The sequence below is a fragment of the Podarcis bocagei genome (genome assembly GCF_964188305.1).
Source record: "Podarcis bocagei genome assembly, chromosome: 6".
Lineage (NCBI taxonomy): Eukaryota > Metazoa > Chordata > Lepidosauria > Squamata > Lacertidae > Podarcis > Podarcis bocagei.
The window spans coordinates 10,380,701-10,404,372 of NC_138130.1; the positions used below are offsets into that span (position 1 = coordinate 10,380,701).

The window sequence follows — 23,672 nt, forward strand, 5'->3', positions numbered from 1 at the left end:
TAGGGCTTGCCAATCGGAAGGTTGGCGGTTCGAATCCCCGCGACGGGGTGAGCTCCCGTTGCTCGGTCCCTGCTCCTGCCAACCTAGCAGTTCGAAAGCACACCAGTACAAGTAGATAAATAGGTACTGCTCCGGCGGGAAGGTAAATGGCGTTTCCACGCACTGCTCTGTTTCGCCAGACGCGGCTTAGTAATGCTGTCCACATGACCCGGAAGCTGTACGTCAGCTCCCTTGGCCTGTAAAGTGAGATGAGCGCCGCAACCCCAGAGTCGTCTGTGACTAGACCTAATGGTCAGGGGTCCCTTTACCTTTAAGGAAACCAGGTCAAACTAGATACAACACCGGGGTGCAAAATTCGTCACTGACTTCTTGATGTTGTTGCTATAAACAATTTGGATTGTGGCTGGGCCACAGGGGAGTAGTGACTCTTTTTTTTGTGTACTTCAGCCCCAAAGCAAATCAAAAGGTCCCATTCATTGGCCATTCATTCGCCAAAAGCAAAGCCAGGGTTTTAGATTCCAGAAAGTCTCCATGCATGAATATGAAGGCTCATGCTCCCTTGCTATAGGTGTTCACATTAAAAACATTTTTTGGGGAAGCTGTAGGTGGGACTTCTGTCAACACAGGAGCAAAGAATACTGAATAGGGCTAATAATAATAATAATAATAATAATAATAATAATAATAATAATAATAATAATTTATTTATTTATACCCTGTCCATCTGGCTGGGTTTCCCCAGCCACTCTGGGCGGCTTCCAAAAGAATATTAAAATACTGTGATACATCAAACATTAAAAGCTTCCCTACACAGGGCTGCCGTCAGATGTCTTCTAAAAGTCTGGTAGTTGTTGTTCTCTTTGACATCTGGTGGGAGGGCGTTCCACAGGGAGGGCGCCACTACCGAGAAGGCCCTCTGCCTGGTTCCCTGTAACTTGACTTCTCGCAGTGAGGGAACCGCCAGAAGGCTCTCAGTGCTGGACCTCAGTGTCCGGGTAGAACAATGGAGGTGGAGACGCTCCTTCAGGTATACTGGGCCGAGGCCGTTTAGCGCTTTCAAGGTCAGCACCAACACTTTGAATTGTGCTCGGAAATGTACTGGGAGCCAATGTAGGTCTTTCAAGACTGGTGTTATGTGGTCTCGGCGGCCGCTCCCAGTCACCAGTCTGGCTGCTGCATTCTGGATTAGTTGTAGTTTCCGGGTCACCTTCAAAGGTAGCCCCACATAGAGCGCATTGCAGTAGTCCAAGCGGGAGCTAACCAGAGCATGCACCACTCTGGCGAGGCAGTCCGCGGGCAGGTAGGGTCTCAGCCTACGTACCAGATGGAGCTGGTAGACAGCTGCCCTGGACACGGATTTAACCTGTTCCTCCATGGACAGCTGTGAGTCCAAAATGACTCCTAGGCTGCGCACCTGGTCCTTCAGGGGCACAGTTACCCCATTCAGGACCAGGGAATCCTCCACACCTGCCCGCCTCCTGTCCCCCAGAAACAGTACTTCTGTCTTGTCAGGATTCAATCTCAATCTGTTTGCCGCCATCCATCCTCCAACCGCCTCCAGGAGCAAAGAATACTGAATAGGGCTTAAACTCAGGCTTCCTCAACCTGAGCCCTCCAGATGTTTTTGGCCTACAACTCCCATGATCCCTAGCTAGCAGGACCAGTGGTCAGGGATGATGGGAACTGTAGTCTCAAAAACATCTGGAGGACCAAGGTTGAGGAAGCCTGGTTTAACTGCTCTGGCATAGTTAACTTTTGCTGGGTTTTATTATCAAGTTTTGTTTCATAGTAGTGAAGTTTTTAACTTAACTGCTGCCTTAACAATATTTCAATCAAGAGGCGGTTTATCATTAAAGGAAGCTATTCTTTTAATGCTCAAGATGGTCGCTCAATAATTTCTACACTATGGTACTTATCATTCACCGTCTTCCTTATTCTGAAAACGAAATCAACTTGCTAGTCCCACCCCAAGGCTAGAGTTTCCTACCTCTCTCACAAGGCTAGAGCTTAGGGTCACCCAACGAAACTGATTGGCACAACACATAATTGCCCTTTGGAAACCACTGCCACAAAGTGCCATAGTTGACTAGCCTGACCATACATTAACTCAGAGGGATTTCACTGGGACTAAGCTAAATGTATGCTCAGGTGTATGCTGCAGCCCCAGAGAAGGTGTTAAGATGGTGATGGGAAACACTTGGGTTCATATTCTAAGATGTCTTCCGCCATCACTAAACGACAAAACAGGATAAAGAGCCTTACCGTTGGGCCTTCTCCAATATGCACGTGAGCCTTTTGTTTAGCTTCACACAGTTGTCGCAAGTGTAAGATCACCAGCTCATTGTCTTCCTGGTCAGTAACGGGCTTCATTTTCTGTTAGGTGGGAAATAAGCAATATATTTTTGGAAATTTGATATCTGCAATTCTGGTTCAACTTGATTTTCATAAAACAATAGAAAATTCATTCTTCTAGAAATAAAGTATCAAAATAAATTCATTTCATCACTGAATAATAATTAATAATTAATAATAATAATAATAATAATAATAATAATAATAATAATAATAATAATGTTTATACCCTGCCCATCTGACTGGGTTTTCCCAGTCATTCAGGGCGGCTTACAGCAGCTTAACAAGCCTTTGGAGTACAGTATACATTTGTGAATGTACTTTTGATTCTTGGCGTCTCTGAGCTAACAACTTGATCCTGTAGTCCCGTTCCAGAGAATGAATGCCAACCGGTTCGGTTTATTACCTGCACACGCTCAAAGATGTCAGCTTGCTCATTGTCACTGAGAGAGGACAGATGTTTCTGAATCACAAGTTTAGCTCTTGGTGGATAAAGACCTTAAAAAACAACAGAGAGGCAGGCAGACATGGATCAGGTAAGTTATATTTATTTGACAAACCATCTCACCAAACTTGTTGTAGAACATTAACACTGAATAATGTGCAGTATACTAAGTCATGATAATGTCAAGAAAACCCAGATTTTATGCTAAAAACAAAAGTTTCTGGTCCACAACTTTTACAAATTCAGTCTTATTACATTCTTAATTTAAGGGGAGAGGGGGGTCTCAAACAAGAAAGCGGGTAAAGAGAACTACCATCAGTGATGTGATTATGTGGTTTTAGGCACTAGACTTCATGATCTTATGGAGGCCCTCTTTTTCAGATGCAAGAGAAGATGGCCTCTGCCACGTGCCAAGTGAAATCCATCTTCCCAGATGCACTGCTTTGCCTCAGAGGATTCGAGAGGGAGTTGATATGACACCAGGGACATATTAGGATGACAGCCAGAACTGCCTCCTTCATATGAGCACCGTGTGATTTCTGTCTGTGTGCCACATTTTAATAAAGATTTTGTTTGAGAAACGTTTTCTCGGCTGCTCCGAGAGCCTCTTGGCACTATGAAGTGGGCTTTCCCCTTCACTGGTACCCAATATTTAACAAAATTTAACAAGCATACCACCAGGTCAGGTACCTACTTTCACCTGGAATGCCTCTATCGACTGAAGCACAGTCTTCCAAGATATAGCAGTTCTTTTTTTAAATAAATAAATACCCACCCACCACATGTGACAGAAATCTTCTTTAAGCTGTTGGCGTAGCTAAATCAATGCAAAGTTGTTGTTGCTTTGCATGCATTTTTCTTGCTCAAGGGCAGAATCGTAACTCAGCAGTGGGGTTTCCCCCCCTCTTCTCTCTTAAGGCCAAGGATGTACCCCTTTCAAAACCCAGGCGTCCCGCAGGATTTCAGTTTGAGCGTTCAATCAGTCAGTCATTCTCGAGAGAGGTGATTATAGGTCCTACATACACTCTTCCAGAACCTGCCAACCTGCCCCAGACAAAGCTCTTTCTTTTCTTAAAGAAAACATCAGCTTAAGTCACGGGCTGCACTTGCACAGACTTGGCACACTTCTTTGCCCACCAGAGGGAGCTGACAACTAAATATGTACTTCTGCTATAAACACATGCCAGCATAGAAGAAAGTAAGCTTTATTTTGGGCTGGGGGGAGGGGGGAGCACCATGTGGGTAGCCTTGTCATGCTGTCAGTATAGTGACTAGCTTCCAACGGCCTCCATTTTGAATAAGGTTTCCATATCGCGTTCTTATGTGTGAGTCATCCTTTTGATGGAAATTGTTGCCCAGGATGAGTTAAGGCTCATTCAGACTTCCTTTTGCTCTGCACTTTCCAAGCACAGGGTCCATGTTGTGCTTCCCCCGGGGAAACCCATGTTTCACCGCTGAATCAGAGCAAACGGCAATCAGGTTTCCCACTGACTACCATTTGCCCCGATTCGGTGGTATGTATGCTGGCATCCGTCTGTTCACGAGACCATATATAAGTGTGCCTTTGGGAGTGGGTCAAACCATTGGAGAGTTACAGCACTGTAGAGACTGATACGGGAGAGAAAGGTTTTTTGTTGCAGGTGGGGCTGAGGAAGGTGCCCGGTTTTGCTGCTATGGGTGCACCGGGGCGTTTTTTCTCTCAGTGTTAAAATGAGGATTTTCCTGGGGAAAGCACCAAGACAAAAAACCACAACAATACTGGAGCTGTGCCTAGAAACACAGCACAAAAGGAAATATGGATGAGCCTCTATAGACATCAAATGTATAGGAAAATAGCAATGTTCAGGCGGAATGACCAGCCAGGGTAGGAACCAAATGGACCCCTCCATATATTTCAGAATTCCAAATACAGTTGTACCTTGGATCCTGAATGCCTTGCGAGTCTAACGTTTTGGCTCCCAAATGCCGCAAACCTGGGAGTGTTCTGGTTTGCGAACGTTCCAATCGGAAGCCATGCCTTGGTTTCCAAACGTTTTGGAAGTTGAACGGACTTCCGGAACGGATTCCATTTGACTTCTGAGGCACCACTGGGTGGTCTGTAGGGAACAAGCTGTTGCCTTCATGAATTGTTATGTGGGTTTTGCAAAATAACCTCTCTGGCCACCACTGAACGGACTAGCTAGACCTTGGTCTGATTTTGCAGAGCTCTACTTTTGGATAGGATTCAGCCCCTCTTCCTTTCCTTTAAAAGGCGACAATCTGGCACATGCCCTATTTATGGCTGTGACAGGAATCCTAAAACCTTATAACAGGAAGGGGGCCTATAATAGGTGGGTGGGCCTTCTTGATACAGAACCAAATATCTACAAGAAGCAGTTGTTGTTGTTTATTGAATTTATATACAGTGGTGCCCCGCAAGACGGAAAACTCGCTAGACGAAAGAGTTTTCCGTTTTGGAGGTGCTTCGCAAAACGAATTTCCTATGGGCTTGCTTCACAAGACGACAATGTCTTGCGAGTTCCTGCTGGTTTTTTCCCCTCCCCCCCTTTCTAAGCCGCTAAGCCACTTATCAGCTGATCCGATCAGCAGATAAGCCGTTAAAAGCCGCTAATAGCGCTAATAGCGCTAATCCGTCAATGGGCTTGCTTCGCAAGACGAAAAAACCGCTAGACGAAGAGAATCACAGAACGGATTCTTTTCGTCTTGCGAGGCACCACTGTAACACCCTATAACCACAAAATATATAATAAAAATAAAAACAACAACCCAATAGCCCCCCCCCCAAAAAAAAAACACATTTTAAAAGGGCATTGGATGTAAATCAGATCATCCAAAGGCCTGGTTAAAAAGGAAGGTTTGTGCCTAGCGCCTAAGGTGTGTAAAGAAGGCGCCAGGTCAACATCCCTGGGGAGAGCATTCCACAGACGGGGAGCCACTGCAGAGAAGGCCCCGTTCTCGTGTTGCCACCCTCCAGACCTCTTGAGGAGGAGGCGCACGAAGGAGGGCCTCAGAAGATGATCTCAGTCCGGGTAGTTAAGTTATATTCCCTCACAGGTATGGTATACGCAAGGCAATCTAATGTAAATTACAGCCTTAACCAGGCGTTTACGGACACTGGAAGACTTAGCATGGCACCCTAAGCAAACAAGCTTGACTTACTGCAAAACAAAGCCCCGTGGCACCTTTGTGTGCAAAGCACAATGCTCCAGATTCAGAAAGCAAGAAAGCAAGGGCTCACAACTACCTTCAATCCTTTCGCAGAGCTTGTGCAGCGAGTGCATTGGGCAGGCCTCGCACAGCTTAATCTGAGTCTTGGCACTCTGGAGGGCTGCAGCCGTGCTGAACGCTTGTTTGAGAGTGAGCATTACTTCATCCACCTGAAAAGGGAGGATTAAAATCCAATGAACCCTATGCATGCATTTTAATACCAGTTACATAAAAATACATACATACATATTTAAAACCAGACACTAGATTTTCAATCTAGTTAGCAAACCACTGAGTTACCATTAGAAATAAAAAGCACAGCAAATTGAGGTGATGCTCCTACAGAAATGAATAGGAGTTACACAATGTCTAAGAACCCTTTCATTTCACTACAGCTTCTGCGGAAGAATCTGCCAGTGTCCTGTGTCCTATTTTCATTTAAATGGGTTGTTAAAATTAGACTGATTTTGCAGGCTCTGTTTCACATTTGGGTTGCTGTTATTTTTTTAAAAAAAACAAGTGCCGTTTTTCTTGTGTTTTGTTTTGTTTTTTAACACAGCTGAGTTGTTTGATAATAGGGATCGGAAACTTAACTTTTCCAATAAGCATAATGAAGTTATTAAATCCTACTCCTGGATAGAATTTAATTTAGAGAACTGGGCCTTTCTGTAGTGGGACTAAAAGGAGCTGAAGACAAGCTACCAACTTATTAGTAACCAACTGAAGAGCTCGCCAGCTTTTATTGTTTCCAGACGGCAGTCTGGGCTGTGCTCCCCCCCCCCCCGCCCCGACACAATCGCAAATAGAGGCAGGCAAAATTCCCACACTCTCCCACGTTAGAGGGGGGCAAACTTTGCATTCTCTGTCAGGAAAAAGGTCAGAGGTTACAAGGCTTCCCCTCAAGTGGTATACAGATTCAAATCCATTTTCATGCCCCGCAAAGAAGCCTTTCAGTATCTCCTTTCCCTTCCTATATTTTATGTTGTGCCGTTTAAGAAAGCCAGACCTCGAGTCTGGAAAAATCTGGAACAAGATTCGCTTTTTACAGTAGCTTCTAGTGTGCTTTGAACTTCTTCTTTTTTTGCATTTGGACACGCTTCCACAGCTTTCTTGTGAAGAATATTTGCCATGCAAGGAAAGCGAGGCCCTCGTCTATGGATTTAGCAGAGTATTTGGTGGCTGTGCAATTTTCTCTTTCCAAAGATCACATCATCTTTATCCTTTAGATCCTAACTGTTCGAAGCCTTAAATGGCACAGGAAGCTAGGCACAGATTTCTGTTTTGACTCTTCTGTCAAAACAGCTTTTAGTTACAATTGGCGCCATTCTCACCACCTGAAATTACAGAATAAAATTCTGTCCTGCCGGTATAGAAGCTCCGAAGGCAGTTGTGCATGCATAAACTAGTGTATTAAGTTATTTGTGAGGCATGTAGGATGTAATGTCAATCAGGCACCGGAACAAGCGATACCCTTTTTGCAACTATGGGTGTTGGTCGTGGGGGGAAGGCAGCTATTAAAATCTTTTAGGATTATAGTACTTTGGGTGGGTACTGTTGGGGTTTCCCCCCCTTGGGATTTCCCCTTCTACTGCAGCATCAGACTCTTGAATCCCAGGGTCTTTCCTCCTGGCCTTGTGATGATGTTGCTGCCCATATCTTGGTGAAGAGAAAAGGGAGATGAGCTGTGCTTCATTACCCTGCTCAAAATGGGTATGAAATATCTGCCGAATGTGCCCTGGCACATGAAATTACTGCCACAAGGATGTGGGAAGGAAAACAAAGACTAGAAGCCTGTGCTGCTTCCCCCCCCCCTATTGTCCAGAACTAAGAGTCACAAGGAGATCACGCTATGGAGTTGGCCTTTGTCCAAAAAAAAAGAAAAAAAGAAAAAAGGGAACACAAATATCTTACCACATTTTTGAAGTTTAGATACAAATCACTAGATGAACGGAAGAATACAGTAAACAGTAGTGACTTACCAGAGATTCGCTTGCACACTGGAACACATAGCAAACATACTGATTGATCCCAGGTTCCGCAGATTCCCGACAAATAAAACCAAAGTGATCTATGTGTCTTATGCCCTGGAGAGAAATAAAACGAAAAGCTGAACATACAGTAAAAAATTAATTGATGCTCATCAGCTACTGATCATTAGGACTGATCATTACATAACTTTTAGAAGACATCTGAAGGCAGCTCTGTTTCAGGAAGTGTTTAATGTTTGATGTTTTACTATGTTTTATATATGCTGTAAGCCACCCAGAAACCCAGCCAGGTGGTGGGGTATAAATAATAAAATAATGATGATTATGTTTCAAGTAGTTTTGCAGTAAAATGGAAAACATGAAAAATAAAGTGATTTTAAGAAGCCAAGAACAGCACTGACCACACTAAACAGTTTAAAGGAGGAAGGTATTCATTCTGCAATCCTATGCATGCCTATTTGTGAGTTAAGTCCTACTGAACTCAGTGGGGGTTATGGGGTTTTGCCAGAAGTTTACAACCCTCCACGTGCTGCTGGTCTATAGCTCTCCCCATACATTATCACCGGTCATGCTGACCAGAGCAGATGGGAGTTGTAGTCCAACATCATGTCGTGGATCCCCCTCGGTTATATCATAAAGTCCTTGCAGAAGAGAAGTACAAGGACTTCAGACAACAACAGAAATGGAGCAGAAATTCGTACTGAATCAAAAGCAAGCAGACGATTCTCTTTCCTTCACCAGCACTAAGGGAGTGAAAGTAACCACAGGGCTGCTTCTTACCACAACACAGTAAGTGAGACAACTGTATGTAAGGGGGAAAACCCTAAAACTTAAAACTGGTGTACCTGTCAGTTAGGTTATTTACTCTTAGTTCTTCCCTGGGAAGGTTTTTCAACATCCGAAGAACAACAGGTGAGTTTGGTTTATTGTTCTCAGTACAGGGAAACTCTCATAGCTGCTTCTGACATGCAACGCCATACTGATATGGTTTGATATTTGTGATCTGCTTGTACAAGTTCAATGCATGCAACCTTCCTGCAAAAGTGTCAGTCACTAGAAAACAGCCGGCTGGAAGTGGCGTTGCTATTTTAGTCTCTAAAACCGGTGATGAGGAAACTAAGAACGCAGCAACCGCCTCAAAATATGATGACGTGATGAAGGTATTTGCCTGCAAGTCTTGTTGGAAAATAGTGGCTGCAATCGAGCAACTGAGAATTGCAAGCAGAAACTGCCTTCCACACACAAAGCCCACAGAAGCATGTATCTCACTATCTCTATCGCAAAGCACATTCACTGGTCAGGTCCATCTGATTTGCACATTTAACAGGATTAGCTGTCACAACGAGACCCCATGGGGGGGGGGGGCAGGGGAATGATCAAGAAATACCCCGGCACACTATTTCATCATTTGTCTCTTTGATACTTTTAATTTTAGATGTGAAGAACAGTTAAGATTTTCACCTGCAATTACCTTAATAAAGAGAATGAACTGAAGCTTCTCTTTCAATAAGTAGGCAAAGCATGTTAAAAGTACCCACTGATCATTCAATTTTATTTTATTTTTAATTTCAAATTGTTGTTCTAAATGATAACCTAAGAAAAAGTGACTACCACAAGGAGGAGTGGAAATGAGAAATCAGCAGCAAACACCATGAAACTTAACAGATGTCTCTGTTGTTGATACTGCAGGATAATTCTCTGGCATTCCCTTAATTCTACAGTAAAAAGCAGGAAGAACTAAGCAGATGTTAACAAATAGTTCCTCCCACCTCAGTCCTTCTGCTTACACTTAATTTTCCAAAGCTGTTTTTATTCTGAAGATGCCCAGCTTGTTTTATCCAAACACTATTAACCTAGCTTGGATACCCACCTGAGAACATGAGGAGATATCTTTAAAGTTCTTCTCAAACACAACCGATTTCGTATCTGGACTGATGAGGTTAATTTCAAATCGACCAACCTTGAAAAGAGAGAAAACAACAACAACAACATGTTAAGGCAATCGGAACATCATGGACAAAGAGGTATCCTTGAGACTTGAGGCGCCAGAATTTTTTACTCGTGCCTGTTTATCAAAGGGAAGCGTATCAAAAACTGGTGTTATGCCAACAGTCATAATGAAGGACAGGGTGACAGTTCTGCTAAGCCACCTGAAAACAATCGGAATAGAGAAAGAGGAACAGGCATATGATATATTTGCTTTTGTTTAATTCAGGATTCCATTTTATCTATGGGATGAGTAGTCAGTCATGCAAGCTCCCACAGAAGACACGGGCTTGAGGTCTCAGTTAACAACAAGCCTGTCAAATGTTCCAAAAAGTCAAGGCAACTGGAAATATTCAGAATAAAACTAGGTGACAGAAGATGAATAATGGGAATTACGAGATACAGAAAAATAGTCAAGAGGAACCAGGAAGAGCATCAGCATGCAGTTTAAGAATAGACACTGATGAATTTGCTCTAAATCTTAATAACCTTGCCTGCAAATATTTTCAATTTAAGGGATCTTGAAGATCATCTTAACCAGTCATCCAGAAGCTAATCTCACAAGTTTACAGATTTAACAAACACCAAAAGCAGAAAGTAAGTTTGAACAGGACAAGGAATTATGTCAGCAGTACTGTACATCAAATTGCTGGCTGTGTTATCAGCTGAACATATACAGTATATTTTCCAGTATATAATTAGCTTTGGTATGCTTTTAAGGTGGTGGTCAACCAAACAAAAACGTAATTTAGAGACACTGCTCCATTATTTAGATCCATTGCTTCCTCAGTACTCCAAACTACAATCCTGGCCTCACAGGTTAAAACCTACCAACCATCACATATTCCTATCAAAATTTATATTTCATTTTGTGAAGTTTTCTCCTCTCGCTCCATTTGCTGAACATATTATTACTTTTTTTTTACCATTTATAACCTGCACACTGGGCCAGGAGAAAGTATACAGCATATGTTACAGACAACTCTCTGATTTCCAGCAGCCTTTAGCAATGCTAGCCCCAGACCTAGGCTAGATCTACTCTGACCTGTAAAAATGCTTTTAAAAAGTAATATAACTCTCAGTGCAATTTTCCATTGGCAGTGGATCACTGCTCTATAGCGCCCTCTGATGTCACAGGTTTATAACGCATTTTTAACGTTTTAAGTGACCACTGTAGATGAATCCTTAGTAATAAGGTAACAAAAGGTTGAGGCCTGAGAGTAAAATGAAAGAGCAAGTAATTTGTAAGGAAAGATGAAAAAATATCTAGGGGAGGAACAGAAGCAGTAAAGGAAGGGCTGAAATGGCTTTGAGCAGCATGGATCAGCGTGGATGACTACAGTCTCCGCTCTCTCTCTCTCTCATGCATGCAAATGCCCAACCCTGACCTGGGTCTCCTCGTTAGCTGTAGTAAAATTGAGTTTCAGGTATAAAAGCCCAAGTTCCCAACAATCTAACGAGTGAGAATCAATGGGGTATTCATAGTAAGCATATAAACCAGGGGTCGACAACCTAAGGCCCACGGGCCGCAAGCGGCCCAGGGGGGTCGTTTAACCGGTCCATGGACCCCCGCTGCCAGCTCGGTCGGCTCCCGTGCTAAACTGGCGCAGAACAGAGCAGGGACCACCTTCTGCAATGCTGGCTGGCTTCTCATTGGCTGCAGGAAGCTCCTGTAGCCAATGGAAAGCTGCGTACGCCTCCTCTGCGCTGGAAGGAGCGCCAGAAATAGCGTTTGTGCATGTGTGTGCGCGTGCACACACACTCTGGCCCACTGCGGGACCATGAACTGGCCCAAGCCACAAAAACTTTGCCAACCCCTGATATAAACTATTGCCTTTAACCAGGCAGAGGGCCTTCTTGGTAGTGGCGCCCTCCCTGTGGAACGCCCTCCCACCAGATGTCAAAGAGAACAACAACTACCAGACTTTTAGAAGACATCTGAAGGCAGCCCTGTTTAGGGAAGCTTTTAATGTTTGATGTATTACATTATTTTAATATTTTGGAAGCAGCCCAGAGTGGCTGGGGAAGCCCAGCCAGATGGGCGGGGTATAAATATTATTATTATTATTATTATTATTATTATTATTATTATGCCTGCAAATTCTGGAATAGCATTCATGTTGGCCATAGTCCTATACACACTTGTTAGGGAAAAGTTCCATTTAACTCAACCGGGCTCACTTCTGTAAGGCACTGCACTGTTTCGTAATAAAAACAAGGAGCATTGCAGCATCTGAAGATTGTGAACTGATGGCACGAGTTTTTGTGGACTACAGTCTGCAACGTTAAGTGTAATTTTTAATTTTAAACCCTCTTAACAGATCTGCCTGCCAAAAATAGTTGCCATGGCTGTTTAATATCTCTGTGTTTGTACACGTGCAGATATATATATATGTAAAAATATTGTTTCATTAAAAGAACAATTATACGCTACAGCCCGAAACATAAACTGGGGAGGAAGTCACATTGGAAATTTGTTTCTGAGTAAATATGAACAGGGCTATACTGTAAACAAAGCCGTGTTTGTTTTATAGGTACCTCCTTAAGTTCCATCATGTGTCATTCGAGTTCCCTGATAATCTCCCATGCATGCACTAAACAGATCCAGACCTGTTTAGCTTCTGCAAAGTTCCTGCATCAGATACTGGCAACAACTGCATCAAAACCTAAAGGGTAATCTACCTGGTCAGCAGAAAATTTAATAGTCCTGTGGAAAAAGAATAGTTTTACCCTGCCTGCTAAACTTAGGAGTGATGGCACAGCCTTTAAGGCCTCTTCAGGAAAGGTATACAGAGGTGTGGCATCACCACAGATCCCCACTAATTGTAAACGATAATGTTGTATTATTAGGAAATTAAATCTATGCATAGCTAACTCTGCGTTCAACAATGAGCACTTGGGGAAGCCACTGGGTGACTGAACTCTCCCCAATGCAGTGTAGCAATGCTTAGAACTGGGATGACAGCCTTATCTTGCCTCCTGCCTTTTCGGGTTATTTTCGGTATAAATTCTAAGGCAGATAGGACATCAAGAAATAGTTATTTGCTTGTTCAGGATTTGCTTTGGGAATGCTATATATATATATATATATATATATATATATATATATATATATATATATAAAAACAAAATAGGTATTTGATTGCTATGGTACATTATCTTGCATTCCCTTTCAGCTCTGTTCAAATGCACAATTGCAGTAGCTTAACTATGGCTTGGTGCAATGTCCAAGCTATAAACTATGGTTGATTACTGGCCAGCAAATCGACTGAGAAAAATACGTTCTGAAGTAGGTTAGCAAACCGTAGTTTGGCATGATGTCTGACGTGAGAAACCATTGTAATATTCACTGTTCTGCTGCAGAACGGAGACAAGTGCACAGGGAAACAAATAACATGAAATGAAGGCAGAAGAACTCTTAACATAGCTTATATTTTATTGTTTTAGTAGCCAAACCATGGTTTGAGTGTCCAACTACTGGTTTAGTTCAACTGTAAGTCACTTGACAGACAAATTCTCGTAGTCAGTTTCAGGCCCAAAGAGGCAACACTTTTAAGAATTTAGAAATTTAAATGCTTAAGAACACTGACCACTAATCAGAAGTCGGGAACCTTGTCTTTCAACCTACAGTGGTGCCCCGCAAGACGAATGCCTCGCAAGACGAAAAACTCGCTAGACGAAAGAGTTTTCCGTTTTTTGAGTCGTTCCGCAAGACGAATTTCCCTATGGGCTTGCTTCGCAAGATGAAACGTCTTGCGAGTTTATTTCCTTTTTCTTAAAGCCGCTAAGCCGCTAATAGCCGCTAAGCTGCTAAGCCGTTAATAGCCGCTAAGCCGCTAATAGCCGCTAAGCTGCTAATAGCCATGCTTCGCAAGATGAAAAAACTGCAAGACGAAGAGACTCGCGGAACGGATTAATTTCGTCTTGCGAGGCACCACTGTATTGCACAATTTTATACTCCATCAGGTATGCAGACTGAGACCCTACCTGCCTGCGGACTGTCTCGCCAGAGTGGTACATGCTCTAGTTATCTCTCGCTTGGACTACTGCAATGCGCTCTATGTGGGGCTACCTTTGAAGGTGACCCGGAAACTACAACTAATCCAGAATGCGGCAGCTAGACTGGTGACTGGAAGCGGCTGCCGAGACCATATAACACCAGTCTTGTAAGACCTACACTGGGTCCCAGTATGTTTCCGAGCACAATTCAAAGTGTTGGTGCTGACCTTTAAAGCCCTAAATGGCCTCAGTCCAGTATATCTGAAGGAACGTCTCCACCCCCATCGTTCTGCCCAGACACTGAGGTCCAGCACCGAGGGCCTTCTGGCGGTTCCCTCGCTGCGAGAAGCCAAGTTACAGGGAACCAGGCAGAGGGCCTTCTCGGTAGTGGCACCCGCCCTGTGGAATGCCCTCCCACCAGATGTCAAAGAGAAAAATAAGTACCAGACTTTTAGAAGACATCTGAAGGCAGCCCTGTTTAGGGAAGCTTTTAAGGTTTAATAGGTTATTGTGTTTTAGTGTTCTGTTGGAAGCCGCCCAGAGTGGCTGGGGAAACCCCGCCAGATGGGCGGGGTATAAATAATAAATTGTTGTGGTTGTTGTTTGTTAGTGATCAGATTCCAAGCATGTTTGTACAAAAGGACTCCAACTTAAAGATATGAAGTAAAGATACAGTAGTATGTAAATTTGTCTACCTCAATCCATTCCCATTCACTCCACCCTCCTGGCTGCGAATATTCTGGATTACACACAGAACCTACCTGAAAAAGCATTGTCCTGTTCTTTTCGGAGTCAGAAGGCTGGACGTGGCTTGGGGCACTTGCGTGACGTCTCCGGGATTGTGTTTTCAAACTATTGTCATGAACCTTCCTTTGCATGACACCCGTAACGCTGCTGCACCGGGATCGGAACTCCTGCTGCTCATCAAACCCTGAATCCTCCAAAATGCGCTCGGGGAAAGAGACGCGGGAGCTGGCCAAGCTGGCCAGGTTGGGCTGGCTTCCAACTATGAACATCCCGGGGCTACCACCGTTTAGGCCGTCCACCTCCTCAAATGGACTGTCTAAGGGAGAAGAGGGAAGTTCTCCATCGCACTCCATAAGATCCGTGATAGATTCCGCATTCCTCTGCTCGCTCAAGAGTTTCAGGCGCTGACGCTCGTGCAGCTTGAACTTCTCGATGCAGTCGTCAATGAGGCTGGAAGGCGCCTTTTTGTGTGCCACCATCACTTTGCCACAGTACAGAACCTCAAATTTTTGAGAGTTGTAGAAGGCATCTTCGCTGTCTTTGTTAGGCTTGGCGTCCTCTTTCAGGGCTGCTTTGCAAACCTGTCTTATGCTGCTGATGACATCTGGAACCTTTAGAAAAGGAGAAAGAGAATCATCATTAACAAAATGAAAACTGAAAGAAAACGGAGAACTTTTTAACAAAAAGAGAGGTGCTTCCTTTAGGAGAAGGGTGCAGTCTCTGGAATGGAGGTTTGCCTTACACTAAGGTTACCAGATTTTTTTCAATGAATCCGGGGACACTTTCCAACTTCCTACTAAATAGATGGATTTTGTCAGGGGACTGATTTGTAAATCTGGGGACTGTCCCTGGGAAACAGGGACCTCTGGTAACCTTACCTTACACTTGCCTTGGATGGGCGTCCAGAAAAAGGGATAACTCAGTCCTTAGACAGAAGTAAGATCTTATAGAAGATTCAAACAATCTTTCTACAAAATGACCTGACCACCTTTTCTGGACTGGAGAGCAAGAGGTTTAGGGACTGTATGCTCTCCTTGTTTTTGCATGGATTTTAAACAGAATTCAGATATGCCTCTATAGTTATCAGTTGCTCCGTGCATTCATGAACAGGACACACTGAAAAATCCGGGGACAATGACATCTACTAGAGAAGTATTTGCCAGTACTGCAAGCTTAGAGAAGAGGGTTAAGAGCACAAATTTCCTAACTGTGGTCCATGGACCGCTAGGACTCCACAAACTTCATTCTGGTAGTTTACATTGATTACAATTGTATTTGACTGCTTCTTTTATTTCTTATATTACATTTTATTGATTTGCAATTTGAATTTGATGGAATGCAAACTGAAATACAATAAACTACAGTAAAAGAAATGAAAGAAGTAATAAAATATAATTAAAAACCATACAGCACCTAGCAGAGCACATTACAATTGCTACAACAGACAGAAAAATGGCTAACTGGTTGGAAAAGAACAGTTTAAGCAATTCTACCAACACTTCTAATCACAAGTGATCAAGCCCTAGAATCCTCAGAAACCACATTCTCCATCATGACTATTAAGCATAAAAAGCAAAGTAAAATTTGTGCAACAATTTCAAATTTCAAAGACTTGAGTATGGATAAGAAATTTGCTCATTATAAAGGTGACTTTCTACTTGAACTTCAACATCAGCTTGATCTCACAGGTTTAGAAAAAATACAACCCAATAGTTCATTTATTTACTTTGAGCATTGACCTATCAAAGGAAAATATGGCATGCTCCCGTAGTATAAAAATTCTCCATTTGGAGTTTGAATACATACAATTTTTGGAGAATTCAAGCGACCATGGTAGTTGGTGGTGGGAATGAACAAGGTAGGGCAGCCAATTTTCATTTGATGGGATATGCTTTACAGCAGCACAAAACCACCACTAGATGCAAGCTTATGTTGACCACCATATCCATTTTGGATACAGAAAATGGGAAATACATAGTAATACAATACTTCAAGTCAAGAAGCCTGTGAATATTATTAGTTCTGCCACACATCTCACATATAAAAAGCTGAAGCTATTCTGTTAGTAAATTTCCCCCGAAAAATGAAATGCTATACACATAACACACTAGCTGCATGAATATTTTCTTTATAAATTTTTTAGGTAAGTGCTTTAAGATTTAGTAAGCTAGAAGCTTCTCCTATTCCATATGTAACAAAGTAGTACCTTGTTATTAGCATTTTAGCAGAACAGTGAAGGCATTCTCAAAGTTCTACAGAACTCCAGAAACAGAAAGAGGACTGTATTTAGAAAGACTTTCTTCCTCTGCAAGGAAAAAAGTCTCTTTTGCTACAGAATTGGCAGCTATTTCACGGCATTTCCTTAGACACTCTGTTCACAGCAACAGTTGCATGGTTTTTCAAGGAACAGTCATTACAGATTCAAAAGCAGAGTGTTTCCTGATATTTAAAACACAGGAAGCACATATGCTGTCAAGCATTTAACCCTCTACAGGCCCTTTTAGTTGCATTCTTAAAACTATATAATTAAAACTAAACTAAAGGAGTCTGATTCACATAAGCAGACTAAAGTTTAAGTATTTTGCAAGTATAAACATGGATGGATTGTAAACTATGGGTAATATATTGTATCATGCACACAGATGTTTAAAATTCCCCTTGAATTGTTCACATGTGAGCATCTCTGAAATACATAAACCCAAGTGTTATTACTTTATTTTTGTTTACACTCAAGTAAACACTGGAGAATGGTGCTAACTGATGCAAAGAGCCCTCACTTCAGATTACATGATTTTATAAACATTAACTCAAACTTCAGCTTAAAAGCATTATCCAACCATGACTCTGCTTCCAAGATCAAAGTGGAAAGTCTGCCATCTACTCTTTAAGTGTTATTATATTGATCATAAAGATGCACATAAAGTAGATAAAACATATTCTTATTTCTGTGAGCAAGCATAAACAAGCTTTGTATCTAAAGGAGCAGGTTTATTGATTGCTCAAGACTGCAGTTGCCAAGGGATGTATTACTTTGCTCTATGAAGAGACAGGTGCAATTTATAAGATTTTGAATTCAAAGCTATTGGGGCACAGAGCTTCTTTAGCAGCCTCTATTTATTGAGAGCACAACCTGTAGGAGATAGCAGGCTGGAGAGAGAGAGAAGCAAAAAATCAATGGTATTGATGCATCAGGTTTGGACCAAATGGATTTTTGGTACGACATCAGCTTTGCTTAGGAGACCGGGGGAGAAAGAGTAAGAAAGATCCATAGATAAAGGCTCTTCCTTTTGCTAGGGCAAACTTGACTCACTTGGATGATGTAGACCTGAGGGGAATCTTTCCACTGGCTTCCCAGCAGTCTCCTTGGCCAAGCTGATCTCAAAAGAGAGGGGCAGTTGCTGGAGGGACGCAAACCAAGAAGCAGGAATTACAACAGACACATGCAGACCAACTGCAGATTGTGAACAGAGAAGCAACACTCAAACATGGCGGAAGCGTTCTGAACATACATTCATGACCCAGAGCACATACATTCTTGACCTTGTATGTTCAGTGCAGAGAGTGCAAGTTCCATCAATTTATGCCAAATTTCCAGTCACATCCATTCCTATTTATAGGGGTTGGGGTGGCGGCAAACAATTATTCTCCATTGGGTCTTCTTAACCTCTCATTAGCTTTAGCTAGAGTAAATCACAATTGTCTTGCTTACAGCATCTTGTGTTGAATCCTCCTCTCCCATTACATGAGTACTGAGGTTTGTCCTGATCTGTGTACAAAACACTCAACAACTTTATTCTGGTCAATCCCTTTTCACACCGGTGTTTCGAAGCAATTTACATAACAGAACCAGAAACAACAACAACAAAATACCCCTTAAAACCAAATAAAAAAGAGCAGTGAAAGATGACCTAAAGTGCTCATCCACAATATATATATGAAAGGAATGATATACATAAATATGGAAGAAAAAAGGAGAGAAATATAATCAAACATTAAAAGGAAGGAGAAGGTGGAAAGGGGGCAATATTACAAAACTCTCCTGCAGTTTTATTCTAACTTGTCTGCCAACATTACAAGTGAAGCAGATAATATAACTCTTATAGTCAGTCTAGGACTTGTTGCAGCTTTGATGAATTTCCACCCTTCATTCTTCCCATCAAAGGATGGAATCCAGATGGAAATGACTATCAATATGGCATCTTTGTAACTCCAACTGCAATGTTGATGCACAATACTATGCCAACCTGAAGGAATGAGATCATTGCAACCAACTAAATCTTGCTGTCAGATACTGCCATAATAACCATCCTCGCATGTACGGTATTTCTTGCACCAAATCAAATCCTAGCTTTTTATTTATTTATTGCACCTGTGGCAAGTATTTTCAAGTTTACTTCAGCATCATAAAGCCCCAACTCTCGATGAAGTACTAAACCACTCCAGGATGGACCACATCTGACAGCGGCTGAGTACAGTGGTACCTCGGGTTACATATGCTTTGGGTTACATACACTTCAGGTTACAGACTCTGCTAACCCAGAAATAGTGCTTCAGGTTAAGAACAGAAATCGTGCTCTGGCGGCGTGGTGGCAGCAGGAGGCCCCATTAGCTAAAGTGGTGCTTCAGGTTAAGAACAGTTTCAGGCTAAGAACGGACCTCCGGAATGAATTAAGTACTTAACGCGAGGTGTTGCTGTTTAGTCGTTTAGTCGTGTCCGACTCTTCGTGACCCCATGGACCAGAGCACGTCAGGCACTCCTGTCTTCCACTGCCTCCCGCAGTTTGATCAGACTCATGTTTGTAGCTTCGAGAACACCGTCCAACCATCTCGTCCTCTGTCGTCCCCTTCTTTTGTGCCCTCCATCTTTCCCAACATCAGGGTCTTTTCCAGGGAGTCTTCTCTTCTCATGAGGTGGCCAAAGTATTCGAGCCTCAGCTTCACGATCTGTCCTTCCAGTGAGCACTCAGGGCTGATTTCCTTAAGAAGCGATACGTTTGATCTTCTTGCAGTCCATGGGACTCTCAAGAGTCTCCTCCAGCACCAGAATTCAAAAGCATCAATTCTTCGGCGATCAGCCTTCTTTATGGTCCAGCTCTCACTTCCATACATCACTACTGGGAAACCATGGCTTTAACTACACGGACCTTTGTTGGCAAGGTGATGTCTCTGCTTTTTAATATGCTGTCTAGGTTTGCCATCACCCTTCTCCCAAGGAGCAGGCGTCTTTTAATTTCGTGACTGCTGTCACCATCTGCAGTGATCATGGAGCCCAAGAAAGTAAAATCTCTCAATGCCTCCATTTCTTCCCCTAACACGAGGTACCACTGTACTTTTTAAAAAAATAAAATTCCTGCGCATACTAATTCAGTGTCAGGGAAAAGGGATTTAGCCTAGCCTTCCTCCTGACATGCTTAATAACCACGTGCAGGGAATTGCTCCAGAGGTAGTTTTATGGGGTGCAGTGTGGTTTTAGTGGGGTGGATATATTGTGGATAATAAGAATAATATTAACTTGCATGCACCTCTCCCAGGCACATCAGACTGCACCTCCAGGCAAGCAGGCTCCTTTCAAGATATGTCAGAACAGGTGAGCAACATATACTGGGAAGTGAAATATCTCCACAGCAGGAATCTAGGTCAGAGATAGGAATTGCCATGCCTGTATTTACTCAGTTAAGCTTCAATAAATATCTGGAATCATGTGAAACACAGAAACACCCACAAACGCATAACAGTACAAGTATATACAATTACATAAGGATATCACCCCCAACCTCCAGATCTTTCTTGAAGTGTGAATGTTTGTGGCACCATGTGCAAAGGTCCCGTCCCCATGTAGCCTCATCCTGATAAATAGCAAGTTTATCCTTCATCATTAACAAATGAACTACACATCTCTAGCACAGATTCTCTGTCAGCCGTTATTCTCCACAAAACCACATTCCAGAATGTCTATGCTGAAAACATTTCTGCTTCTGTTTAGGAGGAAAGTAGGCCAGCCTTAGCTTTTGCAATCAATATTACTTCTCATTTTCTGAGCTCTGCATCTATATTTGAAAACTTAATGTTCCACTACCACATCAACACAGACTTCCTCCCTCGTAATGATCTTTTGAAGAGGCTGCTGTATTACAACACACAACCCTGAACACCTGCTAGAAATCCATTAAAATTATACTTGTGTTGGCAGCAATTATTGAAGACAAGACGTAAGAAGTAAAGGCAGAAGAACTTCATGCCCAAAATATAACTGAGTGACAAAGCATAACCCTCACGAAACCAAGATGTCCAACACATTTGCTTCCTTCATGGGCATATAACTTCTTTTGCTTCCACACCAACCCCTGATATTGTCATCCTGTTCACTCATTTTTAAAGAGGACTCCACAAAACACAACTGGTGCATTTTAGGCTTCAGCCTAATAGAGGTAAAGGTAGATTTCTTCATCTTAAGTTCAATAAACAAGCAGGCCAGAGTCAAGACACAGACAAACCCTCCAGGCGAGCGTAGTCCCTGGTACAGTTTCCTGTTTATTTCAGCTTTATTTCCGAACCCAGTCCTAGCAATATGAAAACTACTCTTGAACCGTTGGGCAAAGCATTTCTGTTTACCTAGCAATTTGTGTCTGACGTACTTTAAAACGCTGCCCTCTGCATAACCCAAAGTAGGAATGTGGGCATAGCCGTCTACAGAGTTAGGTCTGCAAGAACTTGTCTTGCACACATTTTAATCAAGGTGATTTTATCTGTGGCCTTGAAAGACTGGCTGTTCTGGCTCGTCTCCAGATTTTTTTTAAAAATACAGGTATGTGCAATGGAGCTTCAATTAATGGATACTACAGGAATACAGCTTGTTTCCAGTCCCAAGAGGTTCCTGCCTCCAAAAGGTTTTTCCTGCATAAACCCCCTGGCAGCTCGTGGTGTCCTTCAGTGAACCCCAAATTTTTCCACCAACTGCTGCCTCAAGCAATTCAATTGTGAGATACGGCCACTGACCAATTGAAGAAGGTTTACTAACTATATGGAACAATCACTTCCCAGCTGAAGAATGATCAGGAATCTCATACATTTAAGCCCCACCAGAGCATAACTTAGGCCCATTCAAAATAAAAAAGTTCCTTCCAGTAGCACCTTAAAAACCAACTAAGTTAGTTCTTGGTATGAGCTTTCGTGTGCATGCACACTTCTTCAGATACACTGAAACAGAAGTTGCCAGATCCTTCTATATAGTGAGAAGGTGGGGAGGGGTATTACTCAGAAGGGTGGTGGGAATGGGAGATTGGCAGATAGCTGAGATGAGCCTGTTGACGACTCTTAACGACTGTAATAGGTCTTACAGGAAAAGGCAAGGGGTGAGAAGGTGAGAAATGGCTAAGTCATGTATAATGAGATAAGAATCCAATGTCTTTGTTCAGACCAGGTCTCTCCATGGTTCTAAGTTTGGTAATGAGTTGCAATTCAGCAGCTTCTCTTTCCAGTCTATTTCTGAAATCCTTATAGAAGGATCTGGCAACTTCTGTTTCAGTGTATCTGAAGAAATGTGCATGCACACTAAAGCTCATACCAAGAACTAACTTAGTTGGTCTTTAAGGTGCTACTGGAAGGAACTTTTTTATTTTAACTATGGCAGACCAACACGGCTACCTATCTGTAACTTAGGCCCATTCAGTTCTACAGAGATGCATTTTCAGGAAAAGCAGAAAAGGTTTTGCAGAGAAACTAGCATGTAGGGACTGGGGATAGTAAGTTCACATTTAAAGACAAACCTAGAAGATTTGCACTTTCCAAAAAAAAAATTTGTGAACTGAAGCACAGCCACATCTTTATAAATATGCACTTCTCTGAATTTTGCAATGCAGTTCTCCAGTCGCGTAATATGTACGAAAAGGCATATACTTGGGCAGTGGTACCCAGCATGGTCCCTCCAGATGTATGGGACTACAAATCCCATCATCCCCAATCAGTGGTCAAGCTGGCTGGGAGTGATAGGAGTTGTAGTCCACGACAGCCACCATGTCGGGTAGCCTTGTATGAGTGAACATAAGATTGCATATATTGGTGAAATGTGAAAAATCACAAGAAAATGCATTATACAGTGGTGCCTCGCAAGACAAAAAGAATCCATTCTGAGAGCCTCTTCGTCTAGCGGTTTTTTCGTCTTGCAAAGCAAGCCCATTGACGGATTAGCGGATTAACGCTATTAGCGGCTTTTAGCGGCTTAGCGGCTTAGAAAAGGAGGGGAAAAAACCCGCAGGAACTTGCAAGACATTTTCGTCTTGCGAAGCAAGCCCATAGGAGATTCATTTTGCGAAGCACCTCCAAAACGGAAAACTCTTTCGTCTAGCGAGTTTTCCGTCTTGCGAGGCATTCATCTTGCGGGGCACCACTGAATTAGAAAAACAGCATTCTAAAAATGACTCTATTAAGAAAAACAACAAATAATGTGTGTGTCAGGAGAAATTCACACTGAAAGGCACGAGTTTGCATCAGGTTTTTAATTTTTTAAGGCAGATTTCCTGTAGTAATGCTTAGAACTGATTTTAAGATTGAGAAATTGGGAGTGGCTGGGGCAACCCAGTCAGATGGGCGAGGTACAAATTTAAAAAAATATTAATTTAATATTATTATTAAATTATTAAAGGGACTCCAAGCTGGCCTTGAAGTCAGAAGTAGTACACACTGGGCATGGGTTTATTATCATGGGGAAAACTAGGCCAAGTACTTGCTCTCTGCACTACCTGGATCAGAGATGGGTACCCTCTTCCATTTGCAGGATTGGGCCTGATCCAAAACCTCACTAAGAACTTTAGTGAACTGAGTGCTCCCAAAGAAACAGGAGGGTCCTTAAGAAAATAAAAAAGATAATTCTGCAAGTGAAAAAATGCATTTTACCAACAGCCCGTGTAGCACTTACAAAAGGTATTATGAAGAAATCATTATCACAGCTG

General features: G+C 42.5%; 1 protein-coding gene across 4 annotated transcripts in view; it reads right to left on the reverse strand.

The window, feature by feature from the left end:
• The window catches only part of TBC1D4 (TBC1 domain family member 4), a 94,370-nt gene that overhangs the window by 40,550 nt on the left and 30,148 nt on the right, over positions 1-23,672 (reverse strand). For all 4 annotated transcript variants that reach the window (XM_081198259.1, XM_081198260.1, XM_081198261.1 and 1 more), the window contains exons 2-7: positions 14,739-15,335; positions 9,863-9,952; positions 7,984-8,088; positions 6,042-6,174; positions 2,759-2,850; positions 2,263-2,373 (exon numbers count right to left, since the gene is read on the reverse strand). In XM_081198259.1, the coding sequence (XP_081054385.1) occupies positions 2,263-2,373; positions 2,759-2,850; positions 6,042-6,174; positions 7,984-8,088; positions 9,863-9,952; positions 14,739-15,335 (1,128 nt within the window). The remainder of the gene's footprint in view (positions 1-2,262; positions 2,374-2,758; positions 2,851-6,041; positions 6,175-7,983; positions 8,089-9,862; positions 9,953-14,738; positions 15,336-23,672) is intronic.